Source organism: Aegilops tauschii, chromosome 5 (assembly GCF_002575655.3).
Source record: "Aegilops tauschii subsp. strangulata cultivar AL8/78 chromosome 5, Aet v6.0, whole genome shotgun sequence".
NCBI lineage: Eukaryota > Viridiplantae > Streptophyta > Magnoliopsida > Poales > Poaceae > Aegilops > Aegilops tauschii.
Window position 1 is genome coordinate 312,643,868 of NC_053039.3, and position 21,395 is coordinate 312,665,262.

The 21,395-nt window shown below is 47.5% G+C and overlaps 2 protein-coding genes across 2 annotated transcripts; both read left to right on the forward strand.

Moving 5' to 3' along the window:
• The first annotated feature begins 12,054 nt into the window (after positions 1–12,054).
• Positions 12,055–13,201, forward strand: LOC109777380 (uncharacterized). The gene has a single exon (XM_020336024.4). The coding sequence runs from the start codon at positions 12,127–12,129 to the stop codon at positions 12,943–12,945; it is 819 nt and encodes a 272-aa protein (XP_020191613.1). The 5' UTR covers positions 12,055–12,126; the 3' UTR covers positions 12,946–13,201.
• A 4,313-nt stretch (positions 13,202–17,514) lies between these two features.
• Positions 17,515–21,161, forward strand: LOC109777381 (uncharacterized). The gene is made up of 3 exons (XM_020336025.4): positions 17,515–17,899; positions 20,029–20,109; positions 20,453–21,161. Exons 1-3 carry the CDS (start codon positions 17,738–17,740, stop codon positions 20,795–20,797), a joined length of 588 nt encoding a protein of 195 aa, XP_020191614.1. The 5' UTR covers positions 17,515–17,737; the 3' UTR covers positions 20,798–21,161.
• The last annotated feature ends 234 nt before the right edge of the window (positions 21,162–21,395 follow it).

Below are 21,395 nucleotides of genomic sequence, written 5' to 3' on the forward strand. Positions count from 1 at the left end.
TTTCACAAGAGAACCAAGCACATCAAGAGACGCTTCAATTCCATCCGGGATTTAGTCCAGGTGGGAGACATAGAAATTTGCAAGATACATACGGATCTGAATGTTGCAGACCCGTTGACTAAGCCTCTTCCACGAGCAAAACATGATCAGCACCAAGGCTCCATGGGTGTTAGAATCATTACTGTGTAATCTAGATTATTTACTCTAGTGCAAGTGGGAGACTGAAGGAAATATGCCCTAGAGGCAATAATAAAGTTATTATTTATTTCCTTATATCATGATAAATGTTTATTATTCATGATAGAATTGTATTAACCGGAAACGTAATACTTGTCTGAATACATAGACAAACAGAGTGTCACTAGTATGCCTCTACTTGACTAGCTCGTTGATCAAAGATGGTTATGTTTCCTAGCCATTGACATGGGTTGTCATTTGATTAACGGGATCACATCATTAGGAGAATGATGTGATTGACTTGACCCATTCCGTTAGCTTAGCACTCGATCGTATAGTATGTTGCTATTGATTTCTTGATGACTTATACATGTTCCTATGACTATGAGATTATGCAACTCTCGTTTACCGGAGGAACACTTTGTGTGCTACCAAACGTCACAACGTAACTGGGTGATTATAAAGGTGCTCTACAGGTGTCTCCAAAGGTACTTGTTGGGTTGGCGTATTTCGAGATTAGGATTTGTCACTCCGATTGTCGGAGAGGTATCTCTGGGCCCACTCGGTAATGCACATCACTTAAGCCTTGCAAGCATTGGAACTAATGAGTTAGTTGCGGGATGATGTACTACGGAACGAGTAAAGAGACTTGCCGTAACGAGATTGAACTAGGTATTGAGATACCAACGATCGAATCTCGGGCAAGTAACATACCGATGACAAAGGGAACAACGTATGTTGTTATGCGGTCTGACCGATAAAGATCTTCGTAGAATATGTTGGAGCCAATATGAGCATCCAGGTTCCGCTATTGGTTATTGACCGGAGACGTGTCTCGGTCATGTCTACATAGTTCTCGAACCCGTAGGGTCCGCACGCTTAACGTTTCGATGATGGTTATATTATGAGTTTATATATTTTGATGTACCGAAGATTGTTCGGAGTCCCGGATGTGATCACGGACATGACGAGGAGTCTCGAAATGGTCGAGACATGAAGATTGATATATTGGAAGCATATATTTGGATATCGGAAGTGTTCCGGGTGAAATCAGGATTTTACCGGAGTAGCGGGGGGTTACCGGAACCCCCCGGGGGTTAATGGGCCATAGTGGGCCTTAGTGGAGAAGAGGAGAGGCGGCCAGGGCAAGGGCCGCGCCCCCTCCCCCTAGTCCGAATAGGACAAGGAGAGGGGGGCGGCGCCCCCCTTTCCTTCTTCTCCTCCACCTCTTTCCCCCTCTTCTCCTAATCCAACAAGGAAAAGGGAGGGAGTCCTACTCCCGGTGGGAGTAGGACTCCTCCTGGCGTGCCCCTCCTGGCCGGCCGCACCTCCCCCCTTGCTCCTTTATATACGGGGGCAGGGGGCACCCTAGAGACAACAATTGATCGTTTGATCTTTTAGCCGTGTGCGGTGCCCCCCCCCACCATAGTCCACCTCGATAATACTGTAGCGGTGCTTAGGCGAAGCCCTGCGTCGGTAGAACATCATCATCGTCACCACGCCGTCGTGCTGACAAAACTCTCCCTCAACACTCGGCTGGATCAGAGTTCGAGGGACGTCATCGGGCTGAACGTGTGTTGAACTCGGAGGTGCCGTGCGTTCGGTACTTGATCGGTCGGATCATGAAGACGTATGACTACATCAACCGCGTTGTGCTAACGGTTCCGCTTTCGGTCTACGAGGGTACGTGGACAACACTCTCCCCTCTCGTTGCTATGCATCACCCTGATCTTGTGTGCGTAGGATTTTTTTTGAAATTACTACGTTCCCCAACAGCGTCTTCCATGTCCACATCGGCGCGAAGGTCCCAGCTCGGCAGAGTCCAAGTCAGCTTGACGTAGCCAGTGTCGCCACCCACGTACCTCCGAGGGGTAGTAATAATGAGCATGCACCCATACATCGGCCTCGTGTCAGTGTCAGCGTCAGCGGCGTCGCCCCTGACGCACACTATAGAGATGTGGCGGCGGCCTGCGCGGGCCTCGCCGGTGGCCACGATCAAGAGGAAGACGCTGCCGTCCTCCTCCGAGACTAGCAGGCTGCGCTGATCCTCCAGCGACTCCGGCACGGTGAACAGGTAGCACGTCTCGTACTTGATGTTCTTCGCCAAGGGCCAGTAGTGATCGCCGCACGCCTGCGTCAGGTGATGCACGATGTTCGCCGGCGAGCCCCAAAATGGCACCGGGCACTCATAGCAGTAGACGAAGGGCTCCTTGGAGGCATCGACCAGGCCATCCATGAAACGGGAGTGGCTGTAGGGGACGTTCCGCCAGTTGAATATATGAGCAAGTTACTACGAGATTTACTACAAAATAAATCATGACGGCTATAACAGAGATTAAACTAATCATGCGGACTAGCATAGTAGATGAACAGATCGAATCTAGGACACAGACTAGAAACATGAATTCTACCACGATTTCGAACAGGAAGGACAAAAACACATACGGTGCAACAGGAGCAGCACCATTGGTGTTGAGGTTGTCGCCCATGTCGTTGAGGAAGAGGTTGCCGAGGTTAGGGAAGAAGTCGTCGTCGGTGAAGTCATCGCTGCTAGCAGTCGCGAGAGTGCGCTCCCCAAATTTCAACAGCGCCCGCTGAATGGAGCGCAGGAGGGAGTGGCTATAGGGGACATTGCGGCCGCCGAATGGAGCGCAGGAGTAGCCCACGAAGCAGTAGATGGTGCTCCTCCCTAGTCTCTATTCTTATCTCTATCTCTACTACTCTTCTTTGTTTTTTATAATATACTAGTTGTAGTTGTCAAATCGAATAGTACTGCGCCGTCCACTGCACGCCCGGCTGAACACGCCTCCTCGCCTCCATCAAACCCCTCCGTTAAACCCGCATGCAAACCGAGAAACCTACTCCGACCCACGGGAGGAAATTTGCCGGACGTGTTGTTTCGCGGAATACAATCACAGTCACTGCAAGGTCTTTGAGTAGGATCCCAGCTTCTCTGGCCCTCTAGGAATTTTTGACTGGAGGTTGGTAAGTAGCCTTGGTACACGCTCACTGTTTCTCGGACTGAATTATCCGATTAACCAGGAGATAACCGACGGCAAGGATCATGATGGCAGTGCGGTTTCGTTCATCAGGCAAAACTGTGTGTACACAGCGTACCATGCGTCTCTGCATGCACCATACCCTGATATGTGTCGCCACGCTCTGCGGCCCAAAGTAGGAGAGAGGGTCGCAAGCATCAGACTTTTTTTTTGAAACCCAAGTATCAGACTTCGACCTGCTGGCTGGAGTTTCCTTCGTCAGGCACCCATCTGGTTCAAGCCGTCAGCCAATCTTCACAGCTTATTAAATAGTAACGTCTAACTAAGTCAGTTAGTTAGATGCGTACACTTGGTGTAGTAGCATATTTATTTAGTTTGAGCATACACTTGTTCTTTTTTTGTAGCCCTTTTGTAATGATGGCTGATGTTTGGTTTGGAAGAGAGAGCTGCATCTTCACTCTTCTGGCCTGCTTACTGCTTCTGTTGCACCCCCAGCCCTGGTTGCTGTTGCTGCTATTTTCAATGTACAATCAGTAGTATATTTCGTCTGTTGGTTGAATAAATGTGTTGTTAGAACGACAAACACAATGTTTTGGAAGTCGTTGCACGGTTCGATCCTTTAGTGCCCCGTACCGTACGTAGCGCATACTATTTTTCGTACGGAACACATTTTCCACTTGCTGATAACATGCAGCCCACTGATGAAGGCCCAATAGAGAAGCCCATAATTAACTGGAAGGGAGGCTCTCACATGAATCCGGCCCAGATACATGGTCATGGTCCCCTAAACATAAATAAGTAAATAAATAAATAAAACTAAATGCTCATGCACCAGTTCTTTAAATTCACGATTTAACAGGAGGATATTATTTCCTATGATAGTGTCATTACATTCAGTCGATATTATTCTTCGGCAAAGATAGCGACCAGTCTTCTTCCTCCCAGCATTTTCTTCCTGCAACTAGCGGACCCATGCAAATCGTAGTCAACGTCGTAAATAGATCCGGTCCATTTTTATTTTTCAATAAGAATGTCCAGCCCAGCCCAGCACATTGGCGGCAGCACTTTATCCTCCGCCTTGGTGCGCTTGCCGCGGCGCCGCCGTCCGGCCCTGTCAACATAGTTTTTTCGAAACGGTCCCTGTCAACATAGTGAATCGGGAGAGGACTGTAGTTGTGAGTATGACAGTACGGACCCACTAGGTCCACTCCCGAACACAAGCAAGCGCCTCTTTTACTACTCAGATGAACCCCTCGTTTTTTTACTCTAATCCACCCTGCTGATATCTGGGACCCACATTATTTTCAACGTATAGTCAATTAACAACAGAATTACACAACTTTTTTTAGTAGTAATTCGGAGGAGCAGGCTATAAACTGGGTTGTGCGGTCTCTGTGGCCCGTCTAACAACATGACCAGCCCAGCAGTTTTTTCTTTGGGAAAGTAGGTAGCCCAGTATTTCTTTTTGAAGAATACCCAAGCTAGGCCTATTTGTTTTCTCCGACTTACTGGGCTGCAAATCTTTCAAGACGAGGAGGGATGCATTCCGGCCTAGCCAAAGAGTATGGTTAGTGTCTGTTAAAAGTAATATCAAAAGGGGTTGAAAATTCCAAAAAAATTTATAACAAATGGGATATTAGTTTCTTTTTTTTGTTCTTCACTGATATCTTATACGTATTTCATTGGATTTAACATGACATAATACTAATTTATTTTTAAATTTGTTTTAGTATGGCTACTAATTTTTGGATTAAGAATATTTTGTTCCCCAGCAAAAATTTGTGAATTTTCAAAATTTCCCACATATTTAGTTAATTTTTTTAACCCTGGTACTGACCAGAAAATGGGCAGCAATTCTAAAAATGGAAAACGGGCTGCAATAAATTCCATATGAATTAGAAAATGAGTAAAAATTATAAAAAATAATAGCAAATGGGCTGTACACGCCATAGATTTCGAGGTTGACTTGTTTACACAAGGCTTTGTCAGTCAACACATGATTCTGGCAGCAGTGACTGTTGGATGTCCATCCAATGGCCGACGTGCTTCTTCAATCTCTGATCTTCCTGCTCCAGCCGCCTAAACTAGCGCCAGCGAGACTGCCTGCTCCCTCCTTTTGTGGCCCGCTGTGATGCCGTGCAGGCTTCCCCGACCCACCCTACTCCCTCTGCTGGCCTGGCTGCACGCAATCAACTGCCTCCTTATTACGCGAAAAAAATGATTCCTCCCACTGACATCTGGGGCGCACCGGTTGGGAGGCTGACCTGTGGGCCTACTAAGTTGACGCGTACGCAGGGCTTGTCAACTTAGTCAATAAACGATTCTAGCAGCAGTAACCGTTGGATTTGAATCGAACGGTCCTGCTACTTCTTCAATCGCTGCTCTTCTTGCACCAGCCGCCCAAACCAGCGCCAGCGAGACCGCCTGCTCCTGCCTCCAGTGGCCGGCTGTGCTGCCGTTGAGGCCTCGTCGCCCCCTACTACTCCCATTGCTAGCCAGACCCTGCGGCGACGGCAACCTCACACCGTAGCCGAACTAGTGAACCCTCGTACTCTTCTCCGCGTGGGCATCCACTGCCGCGTCTTCCCCGGCTCCGCGCCGTCCCCTTCCTAGGCCTCGCCGTCGTCCACAGCCTTGGTGCTCTCGGCGCGGCATGGTCAATGTGGTCAACGACTGACTTCCATCGGAAGAGTACTGTACGTGGAGAGGTTGGCAGCTGGGTCCACGGCCATAGCCCAGTTTTTTTGTGATTTGCCAAGTAAGTCGCTTTGTCAGGCCTGTTGGGCTGCAAATCTTTCAAGACAAGGAGAGCTTTCATTCGGCTGGCCGAGAAAATGGCCTATCAGTAAATGATAAATGGGCTGTATATTTTTAAAACACATCAAACCGGCAATTAGTTTCAAATTTCTTTTTTTCATTTCGAGATTTTAAATTGCATTGATTTTTATGCGTGGACAATTTGTTGGATTTTATATTGATATATATTTATTTTTAAAATCAGTTATGTGACTCGAAATTTCAGTATTAAAAACAGTTCGGACCGCACCGAAATATGCAAAATTTCGTATAATTTTTTAACCGTGGCCACAATATGGGCTGTAATGCTAACAAAAAAATATGGGCTCCAAAAAAAAACCTTAAGAATTAGCAAATGGGCTGTAAATTATTAGAAATAATGGCAGATGGGTTGTATGATGTTTTCCACAGATTTGAGGCTTTCCTAAAAAAATTGACGCACAAGCAGTGACTGTTGGATGTCCATCCAACGGCCGTCGTGCTTCTTCAATCTCTGCTCTTCCTGCTCCAGCTGCTCAAACAAGCGCCGACGGGACTGCCTGCTCTCTTCTCCCCGCGGCCGGCAATGCTGCCGTGCAGGCCTCACCGCCCCACCGTACTCCCATCGCTGGCCTAGCCATCCCTCTACTCACCCACACCTGCTGTTATTCTCCAGCGACGACAGACGAACCAGTAAACCCTCGTAAAGTCGTACTCCCCTCCGCGTGGGAAACAACTGTCGAGTCTTCCTTGGCTCCGTGTCGTTCCTTTCCTAGGCCTCGCCATCGTCCACCGCCCTGGTGCTCTCGGCGCGGCCTGGTCAACGTGGTCAACGACCGACATGCATCTGAAGTGGACTGTACGTGGAGAGGCTGACAGCTGGGTCACGGCCGCACGCAAGGAAATGCCTCCTTATTACGCGCAAAATAATGATTCGTCCACCTGACATCTGGGACCCACCGAAAGGGCCTCTGTATTTCACGAAAAAAACGTTACCGCCGCTGACAGCTCGGACCCGCCAGCTATATCTTCGCGCGCAAGGAAGTGCCTCCTTATTACGCACAAAAAAATGAATACTCCCCCTGCTAGCTGGGACCCAGTATAGTGGGAGGCTGACTTGTGGGCCTACCAAGTTGACGGGGACGGAGGGCTTTGTCAACTTAGTCAATATGCACGGTTTTAGCTCCAGTGACCGTACGATATCCATCCAACGGCCGTAGTGCTTCTTCAACCTCTGGTCTTCTTGCTCCAGCCGCCCAAAGCAGCGCCGGTCGTGCCGCATGCTCCTGCCTCCCGTGGCCGGCTGTGCTGCCGCGGAGGCCTCACCGCCCCCTACTATTCCCACCGCTGGCCAGGCCCTGCGGCGACGGCAGCCTCACACCGCAGCCGAACCAGTGAACCCTTGTACTCCTCTCTGCGCGGGCTTCCACTGTCGTGTCTTCCCCGGCTCCGCGTCGTCCCCTTCCTAGGCCTCGCCGTCGTCCACCGCCCTGGTGCTCTCGGCGCGGCGTGGTCAACGTGGTCAAGGAACGACTTCCATCGGAAAAGTACTGTACGTGGAGAGGCTAACAGCTGGGTCCACGGCCGCAGCAAGGAAGTGCCTCCTTATTACGCGCAGAATAAATATTCCTCCACCTGACAGCGGGGACCCACCGGACAGGCCACCGTATTTCGCGAAAAAAACGTTTTCCCCTGACTGCTGGGACCCACCAGCTACATTTTCGCACGCAAGGAAGTGCGTCCGGGAAAAAAACGATTCGCCCCCCTGACTGCTGGGACCCACGAGCTACATCTTCGCACGCAAGGAAGTGCCAGACAGAAGGGACCCACCTGGTCGAAGCATACGTAGCGTTGTCATTCTGGTCGCGAACATGTACGTACATATTGGTCGATGTAGAGGCGCGCACGTGTCGTAGTAGAGGCACGCACGTAGCATGTACACGTACGTACAGCGGCCAGGGTGCAAGAAAGTAAATACGGTCACATACGTACATACGGGCGGGGTCTCGAACGCCTACTCGCGCGTACGTACGGCCAGGGCTCGTGTACATGGCTGGTTCGGAACGGAGAAACAACGTCGTCGTCGTGTTCATGGGGAGCCAACCGGCTGGGTCGGAACGGAATGCGTCGTCGTGTTCATCGGGAGGGCTTGGATGGAACAACCGATGGAAACGAGGCCTGGCATAACGCACAACGGAGGAAACGGCCTTGTGTTCGACCGGCCATGTTCGAAACGGGATCCTGTTCATCGGGAGGGGGTCTGGCGTACCGCAAAATGGAGGAAACGGACCTCCTACGGTCGAAAAGGGGGTCCTGTTGATTGGGAGGGGTGTGGCGTACCGCAAAACGGAGGAAACAGACTTGTGTTGGAGCGCTACGGTCGAAACGGGGGTCCTATTCATCGGGAGGGGTGTGGCGTACCGCAAAACGGGACTCCACGGGATACTGTTCATCTCCACCGTCGACCCCCTCCAGCCTCCACGAGCTACTGTTCATCCACCGTCGACCTCCTCCAGCCTCCACCTACGACTGTTCATCCACGGGCTCCTGTTCATCCAGCCTCCACCGCGCGCTACTCCACCGGCTACTGTTCAACCACCCCTCTCCACGGGCTCCTGTTCAACCACCCCTCCACGGGCTACTGTTCATCCAGACCTCCACCGTCTACTGTTCATCCTGCCCTCCACGGGGTGGTCCTGTTCATCCTGCCCTCCACGGGGTCCTGTTCATCCAGCCCCAACCGGCTCGATCGATCGGGGTCCTGTTCATCCAGAGCAACACCACGGGGTCCTGTTCATCCACCCCCACCGGGAACTGTTCATCCAAACCCCCCAACAACGCTCATTGTTCATCCAGAGGCAGCATCGATCGGTTTCAGTTAGCAGCAGTAGCGAAGGAATCGCTCGATCGGGTTCAGTTAACAGCCATCGATCGATCGCTCGGGTTCAGTAATGCGTAGCCTGCAGTGCAATCGCTCGGGTTCAGTTAGAGCCCAACGCCTCGCTCGGGTTCAGTTAGAGCCAAATGCCTCGCACCCACGCGCATGCGTGTATGAGAGAAACGCGCATCGCTCGGCCCCGACCACCCACCCTAACTGGGAACACCCCGATATTTTCCTCGCCCTCGCTTCTACCATGATTTTTTTCGTCATGGACGGCCCAAAGAATGTCATGCAGCTGCGTCTCAGGCCCGCCCAGGACGAAAAGCCCATTTTCTGTCATGATTTTTTGTCATAGAAGTAGGACCCCACCACATCTATGATGATACCGTGTTTTGTCACAAATATTGTCATAGAAGTGTCATAAGTATGACAGAATTTTTTTCGTTCGGCCCAAAATGTCACGGATGTGTCTTTTTTTTAGTGAAAGCGACAACCATATGGCTCCTGCCAGTTGCCGATAACTCTGTTACAAAACATGATCATCTCATACAATAAAATTTAGCATCATGTCTTGACCATATCACATGACAGCATGCCCTGCAAAAACAAGTTAGACGTCCTCTACTTTGTTGTTGCAAGTTTTACGTGGCTGCTACGGGCTGAGCGAGAACCATTCTTACCTACGCATCAAAACCATAACGATATTTCGTCAAGTATGTGTTGTTTTAACCTTCACAAGGACCGGACGTAGCTACACTCGATTCAACTAAAGTTGGAGAAACTGACACCCGCCAGCCACCTGTGTGCAAAGCACGTCGGTAGAACCAGTCTCGCGTAAGCGTACGCGTAATGTCGGTCTGGGGCGCTTCATCCAACAATACCGCCGAATCAAAGTATGACATGCTGGTAAGCAGTATGACTTGTATCGCCCACAACTCACTTGTGTTCTACTCGTGCACATAACATCTACGCATAAACCTGGCTCGGATGCCACTGTTGGGAAACGTAGTAATTTCAAAAAATTCGCTACGCGCACGCAAGATCATGGTGATGCATAGCAACGAGAGGGGAGAGTGTCGTCCACGTACCCTCGTAGACCGTAAGCAGAAGCGTTATGAGAATGCGGTTGATGTAGTCGTACGTCTTCACGATCCGACCGATCCAAGTACCGAACGCATGGCACCTCCGAGTTCAGCACACGTTCAGCTCGATGACGTCCCACGAACTCCGATCCAGCAGAGCTTCGAGGGAGAGTTCCGTCAGCACGACGGTGTGATGATGGTGATGATGATGCTACCGATGCAGGGCTTCGCCTAAGCACCGCTACGATATGACCGAGGTGGATTATGGTGGAGGGGGGCACCGCACACGGCTAAAAGATTAATGATCAATTGTTGTGTATCCAAGGGGTTCCCCCTCCCCGTATATAAAGGAGTAGAGGAGGGGGAGCAGGCCGGCCTCCTATGGCGCGCCCCATGAGGAGTCCTACTCCCACCGGGAGTAGGACTCCCCCCTTCCAAGTAGGAGTAGGAGAGGGGAAGGAAGGGAGAGAGGGAGAGAAGGAAAGGGGGCGCCGCCCCCCTCCTTGTCCAATTCGGACTAGAGGGGGAGGGGCGCGCGGCTGCCCTGGCCGCCCCTCCTCTTCTCCCACCAAGGCCCATTAGGCCCAATATACTCCCCGGGGGGTTCTGGTAACCCCCCGCTACTCCGGTATATGTCCGAAACCTCCCGAAACACTTCCGGTGTCCGAACATAGTCGTCCAATATATCGATCTTTATGTATCGACCATTTCGAGACTCCTCGTCATGTCCGTGATCATATCCGGGACTCCGAACTACCTTCGGTACATCAAAACACAAAAACTCATAATACCGATCGTCACCGAACGTTAAGCGTGCGGACCCTACGAGTTCGAGAACTATGTAGACACGTCTCCGGTCAATAACCAATAGCGGAACCTGGATGTTCATATTGGCTCCTACATATTCTACGAAGATCTTTATCGGTCAAACCGCATAACAACATACGTTGTTCCCTTTATCATCGGTATGTTACTTGCCCGAGATTCGATCGTCGGTATCTTAATACCTAGTTCAATCTCGTTGCAGGCAAGTCTCTTTACTCGTTCCGTAATATATCATCCCGCAACTAACTCATTAGTTGCATTGCTTGCAAGGCTTATAGTGATGTGTATTACTGAGAGGGCCCAGAGATACCTCTCCGACAATCGGAGTGACAAATCCTAATCTCGATCTATGCCAACCCAACAAGTACCTTCGGAGACACCTGTAGAGCACCTTTATAATCACCCAGTTACGTTGTGACGTTTGGTAGCACACAAAGTGTTGCTCCGGTATTCGGGAGTTGCATAATCTCATAGTCATAGGAACATTTATAAGTCATGAAGAAAGCAATAGCAATATACTAAACGATCAAATGCTAAGCTAACGGAATGGGTCAAGTCAATCACATCATTCTCTAATGATGTGATCCCGTTAATCAAATGACAACTCATGTCTATGGCTAGGAAACTTAACCATCTTTGATTCAACGAGCTAGTCAAGTAGAGGCATACTAGTGACACTCTGTTTGTCTATGTATTCACACATGTACTAAGTTTCCGGTTAATACAATTCTAGCATGAATAATAAACATTTTATCATGAAATAAGGAAATAAATAATAACTTTATTATTGCCTCTAGGCATATTTCCTTCACAAAATCCTAAGCCCGAGTCCGGCCCGACCCGAAGCACATGAACAATGTTGTTTTTAATTAAATTGATCATATTCGAGGTATTGAATCAATATATCATACCTATATTTCAAATAAAATATCTATTCGTGACCATTTCTGGCTTTCGGGCTTGGGCCTCTAGGCCGGGCTGTCCACAATAACCCCCCCCCCCCCCCCCCCCTCCCCCCCTCCCAACAAAAGGAAGCTAACCAACTAAGCATGCTATCTCAGGAGGGACGGCATTTAGGATTTTATTAATACCACTCACACCATGTTATATGTACTCTGACCGCACCACAAAGGGCAGTTAGCTATCTCTAAAATTCTGCTAAAAAAGCAATCTCTGGAAGAAACAAAGAAAGCTATACTTGGTAAAAAGTCAACAAATTAAGTAAATACCTTAACCAGTGCAAGTACTAAATAAGTACACATAACTCACAAAATAAATACTCCTATGTAACTCCTTCCTCCCCCAGCCCCCTCTCCCAACCCACATTTGCCACTCTATCTAACACCAGCACTCTCAAGTCTCAACGTACCAAGAGATCAAGAGAAACATGGAGGGGATGGAAGATGAGGCCAAGAAGAAGAAGAAGAGGAGCAAGAAGCGCGGAAGGCTCAAGTCATTCCTCCACTTCCCCAAGGCCCTCAAGAAGCTCCATGGCCATGGCCGTCCGAGCGCCAACGACAACCCATCCCCTTCCCCCTCCGCCGCCGCAGCCGCCGGCTCGTTGCTCTCCGCGTGCATGCACCCCCGGACCAACTCCTTCTCCTCCGGCGTCCGCCAACGCCACGTCGCTGCCGGTAACCGCGACGACGACGATGGCGACGGCGCTCTTGCCGTCAACTTCCGGTCTCTCAGGGTCGGCCCGACCGCCGTTCCTGACGACGACGACGACGGCGACGATGAGGACGGCTCGTCGACGCAGGAGGATGACGGCGGCTCTGAGAGCGAGGGGGGCGATGTCGTGGCCGGGATGGCTGCCAAGAAGGTGTTCTCCGGAGGGAGCGGCTGCGGCGTGGCGGTGGTGACGCTCTCCGTCGCGCCGCACGAGGACTTCCGGCGGTCCATGCGGGAGATGGCGGACGCGCACGCGAGGGTGGAGGCCGCCCGCGTCGGCACGCGCGCGGCGACGGCGGTGGACTGGGACTTCATGGAGGAGCTGCTGTTCTGCTACCTCCAGCTCAACGACCGGGCGGTGCACAAGGACATACTCCGGGCGTTCACCGACACCGTCGCGGCGCTCCGGAGGCGGCGCAGGACACCGGCGCCGAAGCCGAAGAGCAGGCGGACACGGCAGCCGCGGAGGGGCGCCAGAGGATCCGGCGTCGACGACGACGACGACGTCGACGAGGCGGTGGACTCGAACTCGTGATCGTGTCGTGCGTACATGCTGGCAAGCATGTGTGTGTAGATTTGGTAGGCACAGCAGCTCGCCGGCCGGCGCCGCCGGTCATACTGCCGTCGGGCGGCTGCACATGGATTAACCGATTAACTAACGCCCCCACCCTCTGATCTAACATAATGGTATGTGTTTAATACGCGCGGTTTATTACGAGTTTGTTTCAGCCTTTCAGAACGTTTTTCACTCCATGTGGACTGAGGTGTCAAGTCAAATCAAGGATATTAATTCAGTGTAAGGATCTGTATTTGCTTTGGACATTTATCTCTTTATAGTGTCCATTATTCTTGTTTGTGATCATCCCATCCCTCGTGGTGCTTCTCTAGGAGCACATGAAATTCTTTTAGACCAACGGCACAAAAGATCACTAATGCCGGGCTCGGAAACAATAAAAAATCTTTTTTTTTGCGGGTGAGGAAACAATAAAAAATCTTGAATATACGCTGCACAAATTTAAATTCATAGTCAGATCCACATGATAAGAAATATGAAGGACCATAAACATTCACAATGCTATGAGGATGATGGCGCTATAGACGGCAATAATCGGATGTCAAAGCATAGGGTTTTTGAAAAATTCTTTCAAAGAAACTTCCATTGGAATTTTCAGTCTACTTTTACACGATTAGTCTTGTTCTGTATAGATGAAGCCACACTGTAGGTGAGGGCACTATACTCTTGTCCACACGCTTGCGTGTTCTTGACCTATGCTAACCTGAGTCAAGTTGTTGTGCAGTTATAGACGCACTATGCATAATTCATTACAAATAACTTTCAATGAGTTTATTACTTACTTTTCGAATTTTAGTTTATTACTTACTGATATCATTGGAGTATGTATAAGTTGAAGAAAATCAAGTACTGAAAATTTGGAGTATGTATAAGTCAATGAATTTCAGTTTCAATCCTTGGGTAGTTGCCCTATACAGGGTTTATCTCGTTTTTTTATTAACCAGGTTGAACCCCTTTCCATTACAAATAAACAGAAATACACCAGTTCCAGAAACATTGTCAGGAGGAGAGGAAAGAGGTAGAGCGAGTTCAAGCGAGTTCAAGCATTGCCAGAAAACCCACCGCATCTACCCGCCGTCGAAACGGATGCCATGGGGTGAAAACCTGGCAACACTAACAGATAGCAACTATTCCTATTACAAGCCAAACACTAGGGGGCCCAAAAGGCACAACACACAAGGCTAAATGCCAGTCCTAACGCAACATGGACACTAGACATAAGTTGAGGCAAGCTTTAGTGGCAAACATCTACTCCCCCTCGATGGTCGCCTGGCCGACTCACACAGCTTCATAAGATGCATCGTGCTCGCTCTCACCATCTTGGCGCCTGTGCGGAGAGTCTTCGCGTCCTCGCAATGCTGCAGACCTGCCCAATAGAGTAAGAAAGAACACATGGAAAATACAATCTCGAAAGGAGATTTAATCTGCTTTTTCTCAAATGTAACTCGGTTACGGGCCAGCCAGATCGCCCAGGAGTTTATCTCGTTTGCAGGATTGAAATCAATGAATTTGCCCTAACATTTCCGGTGGTGTTGAGTGGCTCGGGGATATGTGTGCTCGCCATACCGTTTGGTTGGCGACTATAAGGTGTGGGGCAGTAGTGCTGTTTTTGGCGGTGACGCAGCGACGCATCCGAGAATAATGCCCGGGCTCTAGTCTCGTCTCGATGGCGTCAAGGAGCCGGTGGGCTCGTCTCCCATCTATCTTTCTGGTTGACAGTTTTAGGTATTCGGCTGGTGGTTGGCATTATACGCAATCTCATCGGTGGGCAAGTGAAAATGGTGGTTTCAAATTTGGGCTTGTGGATTGAAGGCGGCGGATATGGTGCTCGGCCTCGACGACATCGACGGCTGCCGATGGCTCTGGGATTCGAGGAGAATGGGGACGATCCCTGGTCGACACGCCACAGCGACAAAGGCTTCGCAGATGGCAAGCTTCTTCATCGACTCACAACGCTCTCATGGGCTATGGTTCTCCTTCCAATCCAGCGACATTCAGCAGTGATGATGGCTATTGCAGAATCAACTGATGATTCATGTGTATTTTTCTTTCCTTTGTTTTTTCTGCAAATTTCTGCGGACACATGTTTCCTCTCGACCCTTCTGGTCGGTACCAAAGTGTGTGCGTTGTATTCATCATATTTATGATCAATGAAACACATGGTTACCCTAAAAAAAGCTGCACTAAATTCCAGAGAAAATAATAATTCATCAAATGTCTCTTTGATTCACATGATTCCAATAACGAACTAATATGAAAAATTAGAAACTCAATATTGGCGAGCATTGATTTTTGTAGGAACTGAAAACAACAAGTTATGTAATAGAACTTGTTTGGTTGGCCATGGAAGAAACACATGAATATTTTGTGAAGAATCAAGGATTAATTGTTTGACACAATTTCCGGACACAGAAACATTTTTTTGTGAGGTTAGACTCTATGATGATTTTCTTTTGGAATTGCCCGTATAATAATTCACTGGGAAGAATCTTGTGGTCTTTAATCTTGCAAAACACACAAGGTACACAGGAAAAAATATAGTTGAATCAATTCCTATGAAATTCACAATTCCTCTGTTACCCTCCAATGTTGATATCAGTTGAACTCTCTCTCTCTCTCTCTCTCTCTCTCTCTCTCTCTCTCTCTCTCTCAAATGTACTTTTCTTTAGTTCCTTTGAATCAAATAGATGAAATTCTTATAGCCCTTCCCCCACCCCACTCATCCCGAAATCACAGGGAATTGTATTTTCTTGGTTGGTCTAGGATAAATATGGCATGCACCTAAACAGTAAAAGTGTTTCATGCGTTTCATGTTGTGCAAACAAACAACAAACACCACATATTGCTCATTGCAATGTAGTATCAAATTTGTGATTGAAATATGTGTCATTATATCCACTTCCTATGTTTTTTCTATTCATGTGTACTAAGAATCTCATGAAACAGATATGCATATGTTAGTTCAAAGAAAATAACAATAAAAGTAAACCACATCAAGCATCTGGCACATTTGTACATGGCTTATATCCCTGATTTATCTTATAACATCTACAAATTCAGGGCATTTTTTAAATCCCGGAGGTACGGCACATGTATATGACAGTACATGACTATACACCTCACGGCGTGATCAATATATCCTAGGGAGTTCATGTAACTTAATCGTATGATACACACATACTGAACATATTTTTTATTAGGATTAGAATCCTCTAAAATTCATTAGTTCCGGAGGGAGTCCAAACAAAGATGTTTGATCACAAGAATTTGTTTAATTCCTCTGGTTGCTTACAGAAGTGTGCATAACGAGCACTAATTGGTCTCGTGGCTTGTGGCGGTCCTTGTATGCGGATGTGCTTCTCCAAATCTAAGTATTATAGCAGTTCCTCTCTTTCTTTAACATTGCCTCGACGGCGGCGAACGACGATGGTCCCAACATGGCTCAAGATTCTGCAAGAGTGAAATTTTAACTTTACTTTTTGCAGAGTCATTGATGCAATATTACAAGATATCTATGTATTTCTCTTGTGGTAACCATATGTGTACTTTTTATAATCTGTTTGTCGAATGGAATATATAGGTGATTATTTCAAAAATAAAATAAAAGAATCTATGCCCTTCAAACACACTCTTGCTTAAAGTTTCTTTTTCCTTTTTCTGCTCAACGTTTTATTTTCAAGAAACATCGAGTACAACATAGAAACATTACTATCACCATCACCACACATCACTCACACAAAACATCTATGGAAGATTGCAATCATGGAGTTTGTAAGATTGACGAAGCCATTAAAAACGTGAGCAAAATCAATGATGCCACTAAATTTTTTGTTCAATGATGCACAATACTACTTTTACATGCAGGATAGCAACCCACACTCCCTATCATTCATATCAATTATTGCTGATTTAGTATAAGATAAAAAATACCAAAATGATAAGTGTTACACGTGTGATATGAAGCACTCCACCCAGACCTATTTTACAACTAAAGTCGCCATTCGAAAAGAAAAAAGAATAAGAAAAACTGAAACTTGCAATCCGAAAAGAAGTTGTCGTCTTTCAACTAAAGTTGTCATCATCGCTTCACTAAATCTGCCATAAAAATGTTTTGAATTGCCATGTGTTTATGCCATCCATGTGATATTTATCAGGGTCTAAAAATTATTGATTAGTTTTCTCAAAAAAAAATTATTGATTAGCTTACCAATCCAATGGATATCGATGTAGTATAAACAACTGACAGGAAAAAGGAGTCGGCACGAAAGCTCCGAGCCTTAGAAAAACACACCGCCGAGTAGGACATGCCCCACACAGACGCCTGCCAGTGGCCCCACCCGTCAGTCCCCTCTCCCATCCCCAAGTCACATCAGCCTCACGTGCGCCAAACCCCCAACCCCACTCCACGTGCCCCTTTCCTCCCCTCCCTCGCCGCCAGGCGGGCCCCGGGCCCGCCTGCCATCCACACAGCAGCAGCGACGCGCGCCCACCGCAGCGATAAAGCAAGAGCGGCACGGGATAAATATAAATAAAATAAAGCGGGTGGGAGGAGACCTACAGACGTAAAGCCGCCGCTTCGTGTCGACGCGACGCCCTCCCGACCTTCATCCTTCTTCTCGCCCCCCTCGTCTCCTTGCCAGGACCTCGCGCGCATCTCGCCCGCCCCCCTCTCACTCGCCCAGGTCTAGGGTTCCGGCGCCCGATTCGGGCCGAATTGGACGGCGCCGCGGCGGATCGGAGGAGCGGGGGAGAGATGACGGGGAAGAAGCGCAAGGCGGAGGCGGCGCGGCTGGACGAGACGGACCGGGCCATGTACGGCGCGTTCCGGGGCGCCGCCAACTCGCTCTCGCAGCTCTACACGCTCGCCATGGGCGGCCAGAAGCTCTCCTTCCAGGCCGGCGAGCGCCACGCCATGGTACGTGCGTGCGGCTCCTTCTTTCATGGCGCGGTTGTTGATTAAACCGATTGACTGACGGACTGATTGATTGATTCGTGCGCTGCTGCTGTTTCTGACTTGTGTTGTGTCAGTGGTGTGTGGGAGACCGGATTTTGTTTCGTTGAATTCGCCCCTTTTTGTGGTGATGAAAATAATTTGGATTAGGGGCGGTTAAGACTCAGACGATGAGGAATTTGAGTGCTAGAACCTCTTGTGCTTTGTAGTGAGTCTAGATTGTTCTTGTAATTAGATTGTTCAGGGGCAAGCGAGATGGCCCTTTCGCTGGATCATTGATGAAATTTGTTTCAGTTCTGGGCATATTTCTTCTGTTTGCCTGCAAATTCTGCTTAAACTTTGCGGTTACGTGTGGCTCACAATTCTGAGTTTCTTTTTGGGGGAGATGAGGACTTTTTTCTAAGTTCCTTGTCACACTGTGTGCTCTGACCTCACTGAATATTAAATTTGATGTGCAATAGCCAATAACTCATAGAGCACTCTTGTACTGCTGGGTACAACAACTCTGATTAGAATTGGCCATCTTTGTATGGTTATGGAGAGTATGCAAAGCGAAAGAGGGGAGACTTCGCTTATGGGGCAGGTTGCTTCTGGGCTAGTGCTAAGGACTCATCCTTTTCAGCTTTACTTCAACTGGTGCACTGCTATGTGGAAAGTCTCACCGTTAGGTGTGTAATGTTTCTTCCAAACACGGAAGGCATCCTTGGCATTGGAATTCAGTATCTTACATGTTATCTATCGTTCTGGTCAGAACCTTACATGTTGTTCATCATCGCTATGTTGTATGCTTAGCCTCTTCCTAGTTTTAGTTTCCCTAGTACTACAATGGCACGCAGAGAAGTCAGTTGCATTAAAATATTTTCCTGAGAATCATCTGCTCAACTCATTAAACGAAACACTAGAAGATGCACCAATTCAAACATTTATTTACAAACTGGCAAGTGTAAAGCCTGGATGTGGTTTGGTTGCTTTTTTGTTCTGGTGTAGAAGCACTCACTTGTGTTCATATGACTTCTATTTTATAGTGGGTTTACATTGCAGAGTGGTTGAACAGCTAGTTCGTTATTTTTGCTAATAAGATTTCTTTATTTGTCATGATCATCGTCTTGTTGTTCTGATGACTATTGCTGTTAAACGCCAGCTAAATAGTTTCATCTATACAGATAATGTGGGATTTGACCAGAGTTTTCTTACCAACGCTTAAAACTAAGCATAGCGTTGATGTATGGTATTGCAACTTTTCCCTATAATGAACTACTGTCAGGATTGGATACATCCTGAGTTTCTTAATTTATGTTTCTGGACTGCAAACTATATGTTTTTTCTTTAACATGTTAAGTTAGGAATAATTTCTATCAACTCTATGACTATGCATGCCATGTATATTTTACACACACGGTACTTCACAATGTTGGCCGCAAAAGTGTCAATAAAAGGAACAGAAGAAAATTTGTGTGTCATATTTACAGGATTTTGTATGTAATTAACAGCCGTGTTGGGTCATTGGCCTCAACCCCCGGCCATGGTTGCAGCAGCCATGTCGTGAGGTGATGAGGAATCAGTAAAGTACTAAAGTTTGTAGGAGTTGGTAAAAAAAAGTAAAGTTTGTAGGAGAAAACAGGGGATTAATTCATCACATGATTGCTCTCTTATAAAGGAGAGATGTATCAACAATCAAAATACGAATCTGATACGAGTCAATCTAAATCTTATTTAGGATTCAAATTACTAACATATTCATAATGATAACTTTTATCCTATTTGCTTTCTTTTCTTATCCTAACTGCTTGGGCGCCTAACTTTCTTGTGCTAGTTGTGCACTGCACGTTCATGCGGGTGCCGGCTATATTAAGATCCCACATGACATAGTGATTCTAGACGACGGTATACGTCCCAAGTGTTAAACCATTTAATCCTGCCAACACGTGGAATCCATCATGAATTGCACCTGCCAGCAAGCAGCAGCTGTATTTTCTTTTATAGAATAGCACCTTCCACCTTTTCAAAGTTCTTTCTTTGGTTGGCAGAAATCTGTTCTTTCTTCTCTTCCCTTTTTTCACAAACGTTTTTCATTGTCTGTTCCATTTGAGCAGGAAAAGCTGTATGAATGGATCTTAAGACAGCATGAAAATGGTTTGAGGCTGACAGTTGGTGATATAGCCTCGCACGTCCAGGTTAGCAGTATTTTTTTCCTGTCTTCTAAATTGAAAGGGAACTATTTATAATTAAAACATGGACTTCAAGAACTCGGTGAATTTCAATTTCACAGACCATGATGGTCTGAATGGTATGGCAAGTTTTGCCATCTTGTTTCTTAGTGAAGAATGATGCATAATGAACAAGATGAGATTACCATCCTTACGCACAGCACTGATCCTGTGCACATATTGCTTCCTTTATCAATCCATACCTCTAGCCATAGCCTCCTAACAAATACTAGTTGCACCACTTTTATCCTTCTGCGCCATTCTAGCATAAGATTGATAACTTATGTTTATGATCTGTATGTTTGTCTAGCATGAGATTCAGTATGGAGGCGACAATCCGTTGGCCTCTCCAAGATCACAATATGCAAGCCAAAGCACTCATGGTACCGTGCATATGCCCAACACAAGCAACCAGCAACCATCTGCAAGCTTATTTGCACTAGGAAACCCAGGGTTGACGCAGCCCAAGAACTCGGCGGTCTTTTCTAACGCACTATCCAGCCCCGTGCGCCGGGGCCTGCAACCATACCATCTGGATCAGGGTGGGGATGCAGGCTACTTTGCGAACGGCTTAGCTCGCGAGCCGAATCCCACGGCTTCAAACGACTCATCCATGGACATGCATTCGGACAGCCCAGCTCACGACTCCTCCTGAGCAGTGCGCTCCACAGAGATGGAAGAAGAATAGCAAGCACATCCAGTGAAAGGACAAACTGGAAGAACAGCATATCCAGTGAAAGAAGAAACCGGCTGCAGAGATGCCTGTTGTCACCGCACAAGTAGGAGTATTCAATTTAACCCCCACCCCTCATAGCCTGTTATGCTAAGTAAGCATGTCTTATATGTTTTTCACTACTGCTTACAGCCTGTTGCTTTGTCAAGATACTGTGTAACCTTTGTGCACCTGTGTTTTCTGTTCTGGGTAAAATTGTAAAACTTTATTTATCTGTGCATATCACTGTCGGTCTGTTGTCAAGTGTTTGGTGGAAAATAACCGAGAATAAAACTTATTAACAGTAGGGTTCCTCTCAGGCCTGGAGACCATATACAGTGCACCAACCCAATGTATGCACCAGGTGCATCAATGGCTTTTGGACCATTAGATGAGAAAGCAACGGGTCAAATTTTGGACCGTATCAAATTTGCAAAAGCAACTTTATAGTTTATTATATCCGGCCTGCACTTTACATCCCACTCTCTCATCAATAAATCTGTGTGTTTAATTTTTTAACACAAAGATGGCCATATATTTT